Genomic DNA, 18,464 nt, shown 5'->3' with positions numbered 1-18,464 from the left:
GTTTTTCAGACTGTGGTACAACTGTGATATCAAAATGTCAACTGGAATAAAACATATTGGGCCAGTTCAGAATGTCTCAGATGACAATATCTTCGGAAAAAAAACTTGGATTATTAGGATTTATCACCCCGTTCGAGAGCAGCTCCCTGCCTTTGTGAAGTTATTGTCTGTACTGCTTGTCATTCAAAGGAGAAGCCAAATGTCCCCACAAGATTTCTAGATCAGCAGACTTGATGCCTCATATCTGCCCATGTCCTCCCCAAGTACTGCTGGCTGACTGAGCAGCTGGCAGACTGATATATGCAGAAAAAACAGTTTAATGAGCATATGTCCAAAAAAACTATTCCTCACAAAACAGATTAGCTGCAGCAAGCTTCCTTTAAGGAGAATGGTACATGCTTGCCCTGACCCCTGCTCTGTGTTAGGAAATTGTCTTGACAGCGTACGGCCAATAGTTACCCTATGGATGGCTCAAAGGAAAGAAAGCAAGAAGAGTGTGGTGGTGGCTAAATAGAGGGAGCTGATATATCATTATTTTAATGTACATGCTGTGCAAGCCTTATCCTTACAGAATCTCTTAATTCTCTGCAGCATCCATTTTACGTCTCTAGTTTGCTACTATTTTTTACCTAGCATTTTCCAAGGTATTTTTTCCAGGTTTCTACAAACTGAGGAAGTATTATCCCACATTAACATGACAAGTATGAAATACCAAGTGATTTCTCTAAGGCTATCTGGAAGTTTTGCAGGGAAGCAGAGAACTTGACCTTCCAGCCATCACTCCACTCATTCTTTAGCAAGGATTGCTCATCTGAGTCTGTGCAGCACCACAGACTTCCTTGCACCACTGTTTCAGCAGGAGTCTTGTGGCTAATAAAGGTAATATGGTAAATAGTTAAGGAAAATCCTCCTAAAATGCCATGATTTGCAGTAACTATTAATAACTAATCACTGGTTTTAGAGCCTGTTGGGTATTCAGTTGCAAGAGACTGATCTTTCTATTGCTGCTTTCCACCAAAAAAACTGTCAGGCTGCTCTCACATTCCTTCTGCCTTATTTCCATTACCAGGTTAGCCTGATCCAAGATATCTGCCTTCATACAGTTAGCATATTTGCGTCTTTGCTGTTTAGTTTGCCTTATACCTCAGGGCTGCATAGTGAAGAATGAGCTGACTCTTGGTTTTGGGAGATTTGCTGTTGTTGTCTCAAGCAATTTGGATTTTTTTAAGACTTATTTTTAACTGGCAATTCAAGAGTACTTTATGTAACTGGGAAAAACAAAAAGTAGTTCAGAAAGAGGGAGGGAGAAACTTTAGCATGCGGTAAATATAGTAGAAGTAGCAAAGAAGTACAGACATTTCCAACATTTTAAAATGGTTTTTAATGAGAGGAATTGCTTCAACATGAATCTGAGATGCATGCCTGTAGGGAGCATCAGTAATAATCCCAATTTTTCTCTGTTTCCCAGTTTGTCAGTTAAACAATAGAAATGCACTGGGAAATGTAAGTCTTGTTGAAACAGCAATCTTGTATGATAACCCTGAAAGCTAATGTCTTTAAAGTACTATAAGTCTTAAAATCCCAGCAGGACAAATCTTCCATCGATGGAGCTGGAAAGAATAAAATTTCAGTCAAATGTAGATGAGGTACATGTGCTGCATTAAAGCATTTCATCTTTAGGCACGTGTGGCGAAAGACCTGAAGAGCTTCCTCTCAATATCATCCTCCGCTTCTGACGTTTTCATGGGCTCTTCCCTGAAATTGTGGGATGGGAACACATAGATGAGGGAGAGTGTGCTTAAGAAGCTTTCACTTTTAGTAATATCAGTTTTACATTTGCACATAGCTAAGGCAAAACATAGCCAGGCTCAGGCCATGCTTTATTGCGGCACAACTTATTGACTCATAAAAGGTAACTAAGTGAAATCAGACCGACTGAGGTATGTAGGATGTTAGAGTGGTGATATTTTTTCTGAATATTCACATTAGTTTATGCCCAAATAGTGGTGTTCACCATTCTGTATAAACAATTATAGCAAAAAGGAGCACCTCTTGCAGATGTTAATATTCATGAATATTTGAATATTCAGTTTATTTCATAATGCTTGTTATTTGTGAAAGGTGCCAAACTAATGTTCCAGATTCCATGCAGATACTTTGAATACTAACTTCTTTGTTGAACTCCACCTTTACTATGACTGGATGTATAAAAATATAATCACAGCAGGATATATTTTTACATACGCTATTAAATACAAGTAAAATAACCATCAGTAAGACAAGAATAAGACAGCGTCATGAAAATATAGAACAGAATTATTTTGGAGGTGAGATTAGTTGGTATTAGGAGTGGTGAATAATAAAAAATAATTAGATTTTGAAAAGATGGACTTTTCCCAGTGTGCTACCAAAATTAATCTGGTGATTAAAGCAGAGGACTAATGACTAGCTTCTAGAGGTAGAACATCTTGAATCAACTTTGTTCCTCATGAAATGCTGCTGATCACTGGTTTTGCTTTAATACAACTTTGTGAGAGCACACTTCTGAAAATGATGTCTGCATAGATAAAACAGGAAATGTAGATTACCACTAGAAGAACTGTTAATTCTGGAGTCACCTCTGAATAGAATACTTCTGAGCATTCATTTGCAGACATCTTTGCACAGAGCAATAAAGTAATAGTTTATCCCATGGGAAAATTTTTAGCCAGTTAACCATGTGTTATACGGATATCCAGGTGTTTAAGCATATTATGCTGAATGACAGGTGAGAGTGTTGCTTTGCTGACATGATGCCAACATACATTTATTACACCTAACTTATAGTAACAGCACAGTCCACCAATTACACAGATCACTCTTCAGAAATCACAGCTGCTTCATAATAATTAAAATACTATTTTAACTGTCTCCAGTTGTTGGTAGCAGGGGCTGAATAAATTACTGTTGTACTTTAAGGCAAGAAAGAATGATTAACACAAGTTGCAATCATAACTGTAATTGAAATACTATGCTGGATCTATCAATATGAATTGTTTTGCAGGCTTGTTGTCACGTAAAACACAAAAAAAGTATAATCTCAGTTTTACCTTCAGTGGATTGCAAAGGTGTAAACAACAACAAGGTTTAAATTAAATCCCATTGAAAATAAAATTGTGGGTATATTTTCAAAAATATTGATGCAAGTTAGCATCATTACTTTTACATGCCTTAACCATGAGTACACTGAAAACAAGGTGCTAATTTAATGCTAAGAATTCTAGATTAAATATTTGCATTAGCTCCTCTATCTAAGTATTTTATAATGATATTGGATATTCAATCAGTTATCAAGATCTAGAAATGACTTGCTGCTTTTTCATACCTTTCTTTCTTTCTTTCAGTGTCAGATTCTTAAAAGAGAAAAACTAATTAAAAATTTGGGGAGGGTTGTTAAAATACTTGACTACAAACTATCCTGATATTCATTCCAGTTTGTTTTCCATTTTTGTTACTAAACCTAATCTATGTTCCTTGTTATAGTCAAGCCACAAATATAGGTATCTCCCGGGGGCAATTCTTTGCATTCTGACAGATATACAAGGCAGATACACTCTCTGCAGATGTTTATTTCTCTCCATTAACTCTAAAGTGGGACTAGGGTGAATAGCTTCAATGTAGATTACTAACTTTAGGCATCTAAATTTGTATGTGTGGAAGTTTCTTCATGATTAAATTTATCTGAAGATTTGTAAAAGCTATTTAAATTTTTGAATTCATTGAAAATTCTTGAGCCCACTGCACTCATCATTCCTCTGCCTACTTTCTACTTATACTGAACGGGTACTTTGGATGGTGTTTTCTGATCATGTCTTATGCTAACTGAAATATCTCCAACATGGAAAGTACATCAGCCTAGTCCCTCCAGATCTGGCCACCACTTAACAGAGGTTGTACAGATCATTAAGTCTCACATAACCATGGAAAATGGACATAAATTATTTATATTCTCCAAGGTATTTGAGACAAGGTAACAAGAGATGAAACAAACTTCACCTAACTGATGTAGACTTTTGCTTATCAAAGCATTTTCTGTATTTCGTGCAAGTTCTCAGTTCATCAATATTCATTGAAAATGCTGAAGTTTTGTTGCTTCAGCATGGGAAGTCAAAGCTTATCAATGTATAGCCTATCATCTATTAAATGAAAAATATATTTTGGAAAGAGTGGATTTACACTGAAAAATACTTTGTCTGTAGACTCACATAAATTGTTCATTGGTAAAAATACCTTATTTAGTACTTAGTCCGATTCAGGAAGACAACGTTAACTGCCAGCTCAAAGATCCTGTGGGCTCCATCTTGTGGCTAATTCAGTGACTGTTACCTCTTGACAGAGCTGCTTACCTTCAGCTACAGTCAAAATAGCAGTGCTACTTTAAACAGTGTAGCAGCATGTGATTGTTTTTATCATTTTCTCATACATAATACTGAATTTTTGACACTATTTTAAGAAAATACTTTTAAAGGTATTTCTACTATTTTTTTCCCCTGTTTAGCAATACATATTCTGTCAGGAGGCTATGTGTTAATACGTTGCAGTTGTCAAATTAGGTAGTATGCTTTCTTATCTTTTGAGGCATGTTAGAAGACTACATAATGAAGATGTGGTTCATGTTGCACCAGTGGCATGTGAAGCTGAGCAGAAATCACATGCTGCCATCATCATTTGCTTTATAAATAGGAAGGCTGCCTTCCAGTTTTTCTGGTCAAGTCCAGTTCTGAAATGCACTACTGCACAGTTATTTTTCAGTTTGGAAAGCAACTTAATTTTTATATACATTGAAAAGGGATACTGCTGTGCCTTGGCCAGTTTATGTCACACTCTGGATGCAGAGCAGCAGTTTCTAAGCGATGGTTAGAATATTGTTACCAAAAGTAATTGAAAGAAATTGCCCTTTACTGGATTGGCAAAAATATGAACTTTGGACATGGAATGTACATGCTTTGCCTGTTTTCTGCATTTTTTTGATATTAGCTGCACTCAGACTATATGCAGTTTTCTACACCGTGATGCATTTATTGAAAAAAGGTCAAAAAGTGATCTTGCATCCTCTCATGTCAATTTATTATTGATGAAACTTGTTGCATGAATGTATTTTTTGGCTTTCTAAAAACTATTAAATGAATTTCAGAGCAAGCTGCCAGAGCGATAATGCTCAAAATCAGAACAGGAGTCATGTTATTGAGGGGCAACTAACTTCTACATCTCACTAGTTTACAAGTACTCATAATGTCTAACTACAGGCAGTCTATATGGGTGATGAGACTCCCAGAAGGCAACTACCCTGAAGTAGATTCACACTCTAACTTCATCTCAGAAGCACGACAGATTGATCTCTCTCTCTCTTGTTTACCAGCTATAGGGAGCCTGGAGAAGCCGACTTCATGGCAAGTCAGGTTCGCAATCCTCTTTAAAGAATGAGACAGTTCTTACAGGTGTATGTGTGGATGTGTAACCCACAGGGATTACGTGATAGTTAAATTCTGTTTGGGCTACTAGAAGTAACAAATATTCAGGCAGGCTTTCCTAAGACTACCCTGGAGAGACAATTTAGCTTGCTAAGGTTGCTTGCTTGTCGTCCGCATCTCAGGTCCATGCCTTCTTTAGTCAGAAATCAATAAGGTCTGGAAGCTATGAACTGAAATGAGAAATTCCATTTTATGCAGAACTAGAAAACCTTGAAATTTGCTTTAATCTGGCTCCAATTCACATAAGTATTTTTGCGACTCTAATTATGAAATAGTTTTTGAAATATAAAAATACTGTTTGGGTTTGATATATTAACATTTCTTTCCTTTAGAAGGGGCATTTAAAACTGAAAAAATGCTGAAGTATTTTGCTAATAAAGCTCTGTTTATTGTTTTCCAGAGGTGCCCTGAAGCTGTTGGGCTTTATCTCAGACCACCAATATCTGAATCCATTGTAATTTACCTGAATCGCTGCTTGCAGTTCTTTGAGTTATGAGCAAGAGTTGAATATTTTTGTGTACTGACAGCCAGATTTGCTCTTGGGGATTTTAGAAAGAGCCTTCCTCACGGAAAGGGTTGCTACCTCTTGCCCTTTAGGAACTGACAACATTTTACGCATTTCTATGACAGCTTTTCTATCCTACACACGCTGTAATAAGGCATAACATGATGCTGGAAGCTGAAGCCAACTATTTACTAGGACCCTGGTCATGAAATCTTAGAGAGCTAACATTTCAAATAGAAATGGTTAATGCATATATTTCATGCACAAGTTTTGCCTTAAGGTTCCTGTTAGTATCACTCATATTTGGAGAAATCTGTGAAATACATAAGCTTTCTCTGTCTTAATTTTGTTCCTTTCTGTCTCTTTCAAACTCCTTCATGTCTGATTTATGTTAAGTACAGAATGTACCATCAATTGAAAGTGTCATTCGATCTTCTTCTGCTCTGTTTTTATGATGGTTTGTCACTCTGTATTGCTCATTATTCTTGTTTGTCTAGATGAGGGGTGTGTATTTGAATAAGACAAAATAATTGGAGGAAGCTTTGTATATAGTACAGTGCATATGTGCTGCATGATTCGCATGAGAAATGACAAATAGGTGTTTGAACTGTGCATGCTACTACCATAATATGTTTTGGATAATGAACCAGTCAATGTAGAGCGCTGTCTGGCTACTTCTATTTTTGCAGCAGGGCAAAAAATACCATGTCCTTAAGCAAAACCAGCAAACATTGCCCCTTTTTATTGACAATCAGAGGAATACACATGCAGCTTAGAGCAATTTTTGATGAAAACAGAATAAACAGAAATAAATAAAACCCGATGATTTGGGGAGTTCGCTGGTAACATGCAATATTTTCTGTGTAGAGCCTACAGAGAGTGTGAAGCTAAATGAGAAAGCGAAAGGGTGGCATGTTCATTTTTTGGAAGCGCCTTTTAATTTCTCTCCAACTCTACAGTTTAACGCATATCTACTGAAGACAGTTTTCCTTAGTTACTGGAAAATATAATTGGACTGAAATGTTTTCCATTACAATCCCTATCTTCCTTGCTTGCAATGTTGGTTATGATCTCAGGCAAGCAGAGGGAGGTTTAGTCAAAAAAATAGAACAAAATTATGATATCAGAAGAATGACCAAAGCTGACTTTTCAGTTCGCACCTTGACGTTTCTGTGAAGTAGGTTGGTGGTAACCAGCAGGATGAGGTACACCCTGCCCTGAGCCAGATGTCTGAATGTATCCTACATATACCTCTTGGTAAAATCCTTTCAACAAATTAAGAAATCAGAGGAAACAACTTTTTAGCAGAAAATATCTAAAAAAGAAAATGAAATGGGAAAATTGATCCAATTAAAAAGAATGTTCAGTAAAAATGTATTTTTTTTCAGTTGGGGAAGATTATGGTTAAGGAGGAAAAAAATCCTAACCCATGAAAAATGAACCAAGGGCAAGCAGCAGATATTTCTAACAAATTACCTTGATGTTCTTCTGTAAATGAATGGGCTCATAGCCTGTGGCAAGGCTGACAGAAGTAGCACCCTTAGCAATTACCTCACTCCTTTCTTTCCATTAAGGATGTAACAGTCCATGTGATGAATTCAAGGTTGTGAACACAGCAGGCGTTTTGATGTATGAAAACTAAAGGCAGTAAGTGTAGCTGCCAGTTTTCTGATTCTTCCTGCTTCGTGTGCTACCTCTCATGCCTCAGTTATTGCAAATTAATCTTTGGACAAAATAACTTGCTTGATAAACACAGTTGGTTTTGATAACCAAAATGAATTTTATTATTTTGTTCAACCCATTAGGTGAAATTTTGGCTCCACTGGAGTGAATGGGAATTTTGCCATTTACAGCAACACAGCCAAGATGTCACTCAGGAGCTGTTAAAACAGTTGAGACTGTAATTTTTTTTCCAATTCAGTTAACTATTCTGTATAGGGATAATAGAAAAAATGGCAGAATTGAAAATGTCTTCATGTATAGACAGCAAAGGCTGGCTCCATTGTTCAACTCTGTGAATCGCAGAATTTCCAGACCTTTTTGAAAGGACAAAAGGCACTTCCTCCCCACAAAAATTTAACCCCCTGTGTCAGTACATTTCAGAAGTAAAGAACCATATTTTTCTCACTGACTCAATGCTAAATCTTAAATAATGCTCTGAAATCTATGGAAAAGTTCTGTAAATACTCCCATTTTAGTGAGCAAGATATGGCTTATAAACAAGATAATCAATAAAGTTGAACAGATTAAAGAAAAATATCACCTTTGTGCTAATATTTATTTTTTCTTGCTGTGGAAACAAAGTCAACAAATTTTAAAAAATGTTTTGACTCAGCAAATCTTATTCTGAAAGACAACACTATAAACAGATATTTTGGGTCTGATAAATAGAGTATATTAATCCTCAAGCATTTAAAGGAACGTTTTAGGTTCTGATTCAGGGGAATTTTTTCTACTAATCTGTTAAAATATCAAAGAACAATTTCAGCAAAGGTGACATGCATGCTCCATACATATCTGAAAAGAAGAAATTAAATGTGCCTGGGAAAGTGCCTTCTGCAAAGAACAAACAGCCAGGTCATCATGCATGGTGCACTGCAAGTTTTGTTCTCTTTGACAAATCCTAACATGGTAACAAAAGCCTTTCATTTTCTTCCCAATCAGATGATGAAGTGTCTGATACTGGGCTGTGTTGGCCTGCAGTAAAAAGGAGCTAACAATGCTAGAAATGACAACTGTGTTATCACAGTAGGAGCAGATAAAGCTAGCTGATGGTAGCACATGAGGTGGTATATGTCATTGCAATTGTATCAGTGAATGAAAGAAACATTTCTCACAGCAGTCACAACCTGAAAGACACTTCAACCAAGGCAAAATAATTGTTTTACCTTTCTTCTCCTCCTCCTTTTTCACTGCAGCTGAAATGGAAACAAAAATACTATATTTTCACAACAAAAATTAATAACATATGATAGTAAAAATGTAAACATATGTATGTGCCTTTTGTGTACATTTGTCAAACCATACATATATAACACAATATAGGAATAGGTTTTTTTGCCAGATAAAGAGACTGATGGTCAGAAAGATGAAGTGTTTCCTCACAGACACCCAGCCCTGCTATTGATGAGAACAAATTCCAGCTTTCTAGATTCTCACACTTAACTTTAGTCACTAAGTCATTGTTCCTCCCAGACATGAATACTGGCAGATAGAGGCACAAAGTGAATATTTCAAAATCATCAATGAAGAAGGAAGATAGACTGGAATGGGAAGGCATGAAGGGGTAAGGAGAGGCTAGAGAATCTGTTTTACAGAAATGTGCCTTTTTACTATTAAAGCTTGTAGAGTTAAACAAATGCATAAAATCAGAAGCATAAAACCACCCAGAGTCATGTTCAGGTTTCTAAGCCTCTGCCTAGCATGGGGACTTACAAGATTCGATCATGCAGCAATCCCACCTCCAAATCCCACAGTATGAGTTTTGTTGGAAGGAAGATTGGACAGAGACCGGAAGGAAACTGCTCTGTTTTCCCCAGTTTAAACAACCTGGAATTAGTTCCCTGGACCAAGTTGTGCTGTGTGACCAGTATTCAAACTTTGAAGACAGAATAGAAGTCTCCCAAAAGTTCAGCCTTGTATTTCAATAAAACATGTCATGTATCTGCAATGGGCAATGTGAAAACAAATTAAATTTTGCTAAAAGATCTGAGATGTCTCAAATGGGAGGGTCACATGGGAAGGTCACACATTGGCAGATGACTACAGCAATCCTGACGGAGCTGAGACCATTTGAAATCTATGCACTACCCATTCCCCAGTCTACATTTATAGGACTCAGCCTTCTAAAATGTAGTTACAGATGTCGCTTCATTTTGAAACATGTCCGCTAGAAGTGGTGGTAGTAAGCCTCTGCCTTAGGTTAGCATTTTTGGGCAAACAAAGACAGAGAAGTTCAAATTCAGAGTTCTTACTCGCCAGAAAAGAGCAACTAGCACCAGCCTGGCAGTAAGAACAGACCTAATGTGGCACTGGAACTGGAAACAAGCAGAAGCAGAGCTCTGCTCTTCCTTTGGAGAACATGCCCTGGTACAGGACAGAAATCAAGGGATCAAATTGGAGAGTAGGCACAGTCTTGGGTGTTTGCATTTTGGGTTTAGGTGCTGATCTCTGCCTCTTCATAGTTCTTAAAAAGAAAAATCATTTTGTTTCAAATTATTAGTACATTTGGATAAAACAGATCAAAAAGGAAAAGGTTAAACCTGAAATTAGTGAAATGTCATGTATCAAAGGCCTGTCACAAAAATAATCCTGATTTTGAAGATTTTTCATGGTTTCTACCACTTATTTTCCTTCGAGAATGAAACATTTTTAGTATCTTAAGTATGTGCCAGCAGCAGAAAAAGAGATTTCATGCCTAGAATTAGTGAAAGACAGTCACAAGGTTTCCATGATCTGGTCCTCTTTGCAGTCACTTTGCTTTCTTGGGTGATGTGCATATCAAAGCTGTGAAGTGCACCTTTCACAAAACTATTGTTACAGAGGATTTAGCAATTTTTTCCCCAAAAGCTGCTACAGAAGCCTGAGTGGCTTTCAGAAGACACGTTTATGTTGCCACTTGAAGTATATTGGAGGGACTCCCGAATCAAGAGGAACCCCAGATGTCAAGACTCTGGGTAGGGCTTGTAAGTGCACCTCTGGGCTCCTCTGGATGTCTGTCCTGCCACCTGATGGGCTGTGGCTCATCATACCTCTGGTGCTGAGGCAAACACAGCCAGAGCAAGATCCAGCTGTGCCTGCCGCTGCACTTATGGCTAGCTAATTTCTGTTATTATGCTATCATATCCTATTGAGACAGCTGTCTGAATTTTCACCTTGGCCACAGTTTTTCTGATGGAATATACTGTAAATACTCAACAAATCTTAAGAGACAGAAGAGACCTTATTCTGACTACTGTCGCCAATAGCATTGCTCTGATCAAATCCTGTTATTCAAACTTAAAATGACAAGGAATGGATGGAAAAGAGCACAAACACCATCCTTTACATTGCTCTTTCAGAAGCTCAGCAGTGTGTTTGTACCTGAAATGCAGCAAAAAAGATGGATAGATTACTCAAGGAATTTGGTCTACAACTGATAAAAAGCCAGATTACCTGCTGAGAACAAATGTGAGTAATAAATTATAGCTGAGCAGGGAAGGACATGAAATAAAAGAGAATGATGAAATGGGAAATGTGATGCTCAGATATGAGAAATGCTCTTGGCTGTGTTCTTTTTTACCTTGATTATTTGGAGAATGAACAAATTCTTAAGCAAACTGTTTTTTTTGCACTGTACTGATGGGAGGTATAATGTAGCTCTTGAATTAGGAATTTGTACTTAACAGCCTTGAATCACAATCTTCCTTTGCTAGACTTATCCAAATCCAATCATACATTTTCAGTTAATATATAGTACAAAGCAAAATATGTTTATCAAGGATGCACATCCCATTTTCAGGGATCATGAATCCAGATCAACAACTACTCTGGAAACCAGAAGTGAGCACCATCATATTTTCTGTTTTGGGAATGGGGAAAATAAATCATTACAAAGCATGGCTGACCTTGTTCAACATTTTTTCAGTGTGGTGGGAAAATAAAGGTAAATTTCCAGTGATGGAAGTGTGTCAATGTAGCATGTATTTTCATGTAGAAAAAAATCAAAAACAAAACCAAGCCCCAAATAGGTTGAGGATGATTCTATTATTTTTAACTGGTATCAGAAACTTGAATCTAGATCACCAGCAGATCTCGAATCCCAAGCTTCTGAGGGAATTTTCTGGGTTGTTCAATTAACAGAAACACTTCTGAAATCTTGAAAATGTCTTGAAAACACCAAAAATCTTGAAAACACTTTGCTATTCAAAAATAGTCTGTTCCATGTAGCTTTATGTCCCAGCATAGCCAAGAACAAATATTTACTCAGAATACTGTCAAAGAATTGATTTCTCCCACAAATTCTCCTGCTATTTTCTTATAGCAAGCAATAGATTTCCATCCTGATTAATGAAATTTAACTTTCTTCCTAAATTTACAATAATTAATTATGAAAATTTGGGCTATGAAAGCTGCATTTCCATATAGATATGCTTTTGAAGAGCCCTTGACTTGTATTTGTGATTTTTCAGTCTTATCTTGATCATACTAATTAATCTCAAAGGTAATATAAATCTTTCCTGTTTTTCTTTTTATGAGACTTTTGTTACTATTTCCTAGCCCACTCCAGTGACACATTATTATGTAAGAGTTTTTTTGCACAGCACTCCACACAAGATGCATCTTTCATTTATCCAATGGCCTTAAAACTCTATATGCATTTTCCTAATGCATCTGCACTTGGAAGAAAGTTCTTCAGCAGTAATACTTAGGTCCTTTCCTTAATTTACACAGTTAATCTAGAGATAAATTATTCTTTAATATTTTCCCTCCTGTATACATTATATTCTATTTATTTACAATGAATTTCTTTGCCATCATGCTGTCTGTTCACCTTGTGAATTCAGTATATCGCAGCCCCTTCTAGATTCACTAGATAACCCACCCAAAAGTTTACAGTGTTTTTATTACCAGTAATGCCTTAATGAGAATACATGAGCAACACAAGTGTGCAAGCTCTGCTTCAGATTATCAGGATTCAGACTATTTGGATAATCAGACCCTCTGTAAAGTCACTGGGTAGACGTTATAAGAGAGTGGTTACATGCCTAAGTGAGTCTGCTTTGACTACGTGTGGGGTCTGCTCCAGCCTCTCATCAACAACTAATACTGACTACTGGCCGAAAGATGACTTGTCTCATCCCTGTCTGGGTCTGTGATACTCGATACCTAAAATGTAAGAGGATTAATTCAAGCATGGTCCCAAAGATAGACACAAATCTTTGAAACTATCACAAAAGGCCAAAGAGCGGAGCAGAGCTATCCAGGGATCGGATCTCTCTGACATACCAGAGGGTGAAATTCTTTCTCTGCCATTCTCCAGTTTTAGACTGTCAAATATGGTTTTGGAGAGGAACAGTTTCTCACTAGATCTGTGCAGAAAAGAGTTCAATTGGGCCACTAAATGGCAATAAACCAGGAAGAGTCTGATTCTGTTAGCTGTTGAGAAGCACACTGTCCCAGTCAGAGAGAATCCTGGTTTCTGATATCCGATACTATGTAAAACAATATTATGCAACAAGAATTTTGTTTTATTGCATAAGCATGCATAAATAAAAAAGTTATAGATAGAAATTCAGAGGACTTTTCAGAGTGCTATTATGGAGATCTGTGAGTCCCAGCATGTAGCAGTCCCTGCCTCCAGGAAATATAAATACCTTAAGTATCAGTAGATGTACTTTCATTTACAAACCTGTTTTGACTACTGAATGTGCAGCTGCACCTTTTTCAGCTTGAATATTTTCCTTAATAAAATAATAAAGAATCAAGTATAAAACCACTAGGACAAAGTTACAGTTGATAGTTTGCCATAAAACTTGCCTCATTTTTAATTTATCTAAACTGCTTTTTGGAATTAAAACTTTATCTCCTCCCTTTTGTAATATGATATTAATTCATATTATGCGTATTATTTCTGTTCTTTTTCTCTTATTTGCTTTTGTCTACTGAAGCTTTTTTACAGAGAAGGGCTGACTCACAATAGAAATTTTATACCTCCCACTATGACTCAGTCTTGTTTTTTATATATCTGTCATTATCTTAGTGTCTGACTTTTAAAGCTTCTATGTTTTCTTGAAGTATTTCTCGTCAGCAGTGTTGAGCAATGAGGTTCTATAATGGATGGACCATTTAAACAGGTTGATATTGCAATTTTTATGCACCTAATATATCTACCTTACATTTAGCTTCTCTATAATCAGGATTTTCTATTGCTATCCAGCTTGTGTGAATTTGACTTTCACATTTCAAAAATGTATTTATCTTAAAAAAGGAGTTACACTGTGGTCACTTCTATAATGCAATTTAGACCGGATTTGTCAGATCTCTGTAAAGTGGCAAGTGCTAATCAAACCACTGCTTTTTCTCAAGGCATTTTTTTTATTGGCTAGTTTAAACTGAGATGTCAACCAAAGAAGCTCCCTATGCCCTCTCAGATGGCTTAAAAAAAAGCACCAGTGCTCATAAAGGTGACCTCCTGTTTGCACTTCTTTGCAGGGCAATGGCCACAATATTTTTTGAATACTTTTTCCTACAGAGGCTTTTCTCAAACTGTCTGCCTGATCTATGTGACATGTCACTTATAATTATTAAGAAAGAGAGGTGTAGTGAAGCACAGCATCCCACATGGATGCTTAAAGCCACTTTGAGCATTGGGGTTACATTCTTCTGACAAAATGTCAATGTCTTGTCATACATATTCAGTGTCACAGAGTTAGTTGTATTTGTTTTTGGAAGTGCTGCATTCCTATGAATCCCAGAAGCTAAGAAGATCTTATGAAGATCTGTCACATGGAACAGAAAAGACAGAAGCAACTTTTAAAAACCTGCAATCATAGAGCTGAATAGCCTTCAGAGTGAGCTTGTGTAAGATTCGCTGTGTCATGAACTTTGGTGTCTAGAAAATGACTGAATCCTATTGTAGACACATAGATTGTAGACACTGAGATGTTTACATTCAAGTTACATTTTTCTGTTGCAGTCTTGCTCCAGGGGCCTTGAAGGATCTGCTGTCCTGCTCAGAACAGCCGCTTTACAGATCTAACTGAGATACATGAGACTTACAAATAAGGCAATTGGCCTGATCATGTGTCTAACAGCATCTAATGCAAATATTCTAAGTTCTTATAGAGCCAGATAGAGTCAAAGAGAAATGCTCTCATGGCTGCGAGGTATCAGCTGCTCTCAGTGAGCTGTGCATGGCACAGAGTACATCCACAGGTGACCTGCTAGGTCATATGCAAGCCACTGGGAAAACAGAAGCGAGTAGTGCTCATCTCACTTGGGAAGCTGGTAAAGGCTGTGCAGACTCAGAACTATTAGGCCCACTAAATTACAGCATTGGTCATCCAAATATCCTACTGTTAATGCAAAAACAATCAGTTCTAGTTCAGATTTCATCCAAGTCACTGTTCTTTATCAAAATAATCACAGATGTCTCTAATGCAACCCTGTACTACAGTGTAGTTAAACTCAGCATAGTCTGCACTAAATGTTCAGATCTTGGTTCTTGTGTCTTGGCAAGTAGGAAACTGTAAGACTGAAAGACACAGAATCTTTTATGTCTCTTACAGTATTTTAATCTATAGGTTAAAAAAAATAGCCCATGTGGAAAAATTCCATGTGATGTGAAAGTTCACTGGGAACATATCAGATATTTTCTACTGCAATAGAATAAGGAAAATCTTGCATGTGTCCTATCACCTACCATGGGAAGAAGACTTAATTTTATTTAAAAAAAAAAAAAGAAAGATATAGTGGAGCTAATCACTTTGAAGTATTGGGTTTTTTTCTCAAATATACTGAGCATAAACTGCTTCATGTGTAGTCAGTGAAATTCTACAATCTTTAATTAAAGATGTCCTTTCTTGTAAGAGCTCAGTTTAGGAACTTGAAAGGAGCTGTTATTCACCTGTTGTTTCATTGGCTGATCAAACTGAGCTAATTAAGTAATTTTTAAATACTTACTTTTCTGTATACTTGGGCGAGTGTTTGACACTTCACTGAAGCTAATTCATTGTCAGTGCAGCTAAAAAGCTCTTACAGACATGTATCACTTCTCTTACCTGATCCTTTGTAATAAATAGTATTTTACTTTTTTATCACTTAAATTTAAATAAATCAGTCTTAAATCCAGAAATATTTATGTAGAGCTGAAGACTAAAATTAGATAAGAAACTCAATGGGAAGCTCAATAGTCAAATAGTTAAGGGTCTAATCAATGTTTAACTCTTCATTAACCTAGCTATGTCTCACAGATGTGTTTGCTAGAACCTAGCAGGAAGTCCATAGGCCTTGGTTGCCTGAAGCTCAAAATGTAAAAGTCAAGTTGTATTAAACCAATAATCAACAGACAAAAAAACCCAACCCTACTGCAGTACTCCCTGTTAACTAAAATAAACTAAGAGAATTAGTACAACTGGTACAATAATGTTTCCTGATTTTTCTAATGTCCTTGACCTTGGACTGACAGTCCAGGTTAATCTACTTTAACTACTTCAAAGAGTTTCAGACTATTTAAGCCCTAGTTCCTTTTGTAGCACTAAAACCTTCACTTCAGAAAGATACAACTGTGCAAAGTAATAGCTGATTTGTACTTCTCTCCTGTATACTACTTACATCCACTGTGTGAAGTAGCTGCACTTAAAAACTTGCAAATGTTATCTTTCATTACTTTATCAGAGAAAATATTGCCTCATTATTTCTGGTGATCCTTAGGGAAAATCTAAAGATAGGAAGCAATATTATTCAATTGTCTAAAGTAGTTTTCAAACTGTCTGAAAGTTTCTAGGATTGACTACCATATTTCCATGGCTCAAATGACTATTATTAGTTAGCAAGTTATTATACATTCTTATCCATGTTAAATTATTTACATATTTAACCGGGAGACTGCTTTATAATGAGCAAGTGATATTTAATCAATATGCAAATAGTGTCAAAGTAAAATGAAGTTTTGTTTGAATTTAGTTGGTATGAATAAATAAACCTGAAAGCATTTGGTTAATTATAATTATAGTTTTATCACTGTCTAAAATTGCCTGGTATTTAAGAGGTCATGTACTATAAATTGTAATTGATCTTTATATGATGACTAGTGATGATATTTCAACGTAAGAAGAGAGAGCAAAGCACAGCCAAATAATATGTTATAGGAGAAGAGTAAAATGCAATCCAAAATGACAAACTTAGATAGAAAGAATGAGAAAAAAATTCAGAAAGAAGAAAACAAGTCCTCATAATTTTGGGGGCTATAAAGTACTACTGCTACAACTTGCTTGTATAGCCTCATATGTATCTCCTCTTTATCATGCAGATAAAGAGAATGTCCAGCAGCAAAGGATGCCAGTCTAGGATATTAATGGATAGCTAAGTGAAGAAACTAGGATTTTTTTTTTTTTTTTTTTTTTGAGAATACTTGCATAGTGGATTTATTTTCTCAACTGACTCTTATGCTAAGGCTCGACTTTGGATTATTACCTTTATCCTTTGTTGTAGTTGAAGCCTTGATTTCTTTTCCTTTTGAAGAGTCCGGAAAAAATATGAAACACAAAGATGGAAGGAGATAGTTAGTAATATAAGTACACTGTGTCAATCAGTACTATAACAAACTTGTGTAACACCAGATGAAGCAACATGTGCAAAACAGGTAAGTGTTAAGAATTAGAATTTGTTTGCTTCAATGAAATGGTCAGCTTAAGAATGGAAAGCAAACAAAAATAATTCCCACTAAATTAACGGCAAAGTTTCTGCAATTCAAACCATGCAATCATTCCTGTGCAGCTTATCATGTCAGCCTGTCATGTGAATTCAGTAACACCACTTTTACTAATTCGCTGAGAACAGGCCAGCATTCACACTGCAATATTGGTTATACAGGTCAGACAGTCAAAGAACACCACAATAAGGGTAATGATTTTATTATTTCTGAATTGTGTCAGTCACTGCTCCTCTCAACACATCATATCTATTAAGTGAGAAGAAGTTAGGTTTAGTTTCTTTTCAACGAAAGCATGTATTTCAAAATATATCAAAACTGCACTGAGATACCAGCAGACCCTTTAATGAGGACAACTGGTTATTTCCCAACCACATAATGATAAGACGTTACCCTTCTCCTTTAAGGCTGCTGAAGGCTTCACATCTTTTCTTTTACTAGTCTCTAGAAAGAAATATATAACATATATCACAAGTCAGGTTAGAGATTTAGGATGACATTTGAAACAAAAGCAAGTCAAACAATTTGATATGTAAACACCAAAAAAAGACAATCACAAAATGGTTTGAGTTGGAAGGGACCTGAAAGACCATCTAGTTCCAACCCCCCCTGCCATGGGCAGGGACCCTTTCCAATAGAATAGATTGTTCAAAGCCTCACCTAACCTGACCTTGAACATTTCCAGGGATGGGGCATCCACAACTTCTCTGGGCAGCCTGTTCCAGGGCCTCACCACCCTCACAGTGAAGGATTTCTTCCTAATCTAACCTAAATCTACCGTCTTTCAGTTTAAAGCCATTACCCCTTGTCCTATCCCTACATGCCCTTGTAAAAAGGCCCTCTTAAGCTTCCTTGTAGGTCCCCTTTATGTGCTGGAAGGCTGCCATAAAGTGTCTTGGAGCCTTCTCTTCTCCAGGCTAGACAACCCAAACTCTCAACCTGTCTTCACAGCAGAGGTACTCCAGCCCTCTGATCATTTTCATGGCCCTACTCTGGACTCATTCTACCAGGTCTGTGTCCCTCCTCTGTTGAGGGC

The 18,464-nt window shown here is 36.7% G+C and overlaps 1 protein-coding gene across 4 annotated transcripts in view; it reads right to left on the bottom strand.

The window, feature by feature from the left end:
* Window positions 1–18,464, bottom strand: part of TRDN (triadin) — a 221,109-nt gene that overhangs the window by 36,312 nt on the left and 166,333 nt on the right. For all 4 annotated transcript variants that reach the window (XM_071806589.1, XM_071806590.1, XM_071806591.1 and 1 more), the window contains 3 exons: window positions 17,822–17,872; window positions 17,191–17,229; window positions 8,904–8,933 (listed from right to left, as the gene is read on the bottom strand). In XM_071806589.1, coding sequence (XP_071662690.1) covers window positions 8,904–8,933; window positions 17,191–17,229; window positions 17,822–17,872 — 120 coding nt within the window. The remainder of the gene's footprint in view (window positions 1–8,903; window positions 8,934–17,190; window positions 17,230–17,821; window positions 17,873–18,464) is intronic.

This window comes from Patagioenas fasciata, chromosome 3 (genome assembly GCF_037038585.1).
Source record: "Patagioenas fasciata isolate bPatFas1 chromosome 3, bPatFas1.hap1, whole genome shotgun sequence".
NCBI lineage: Eukaryota > Metazoa > Chordata > Aves > Columbiformes > Columbidae > Patagioenas > Patagioenas fasciata.
Note: the sequence above shows the minus strand (reverse complement) of the source record. Positions and strands in the feature narration are given on the sequence as shown.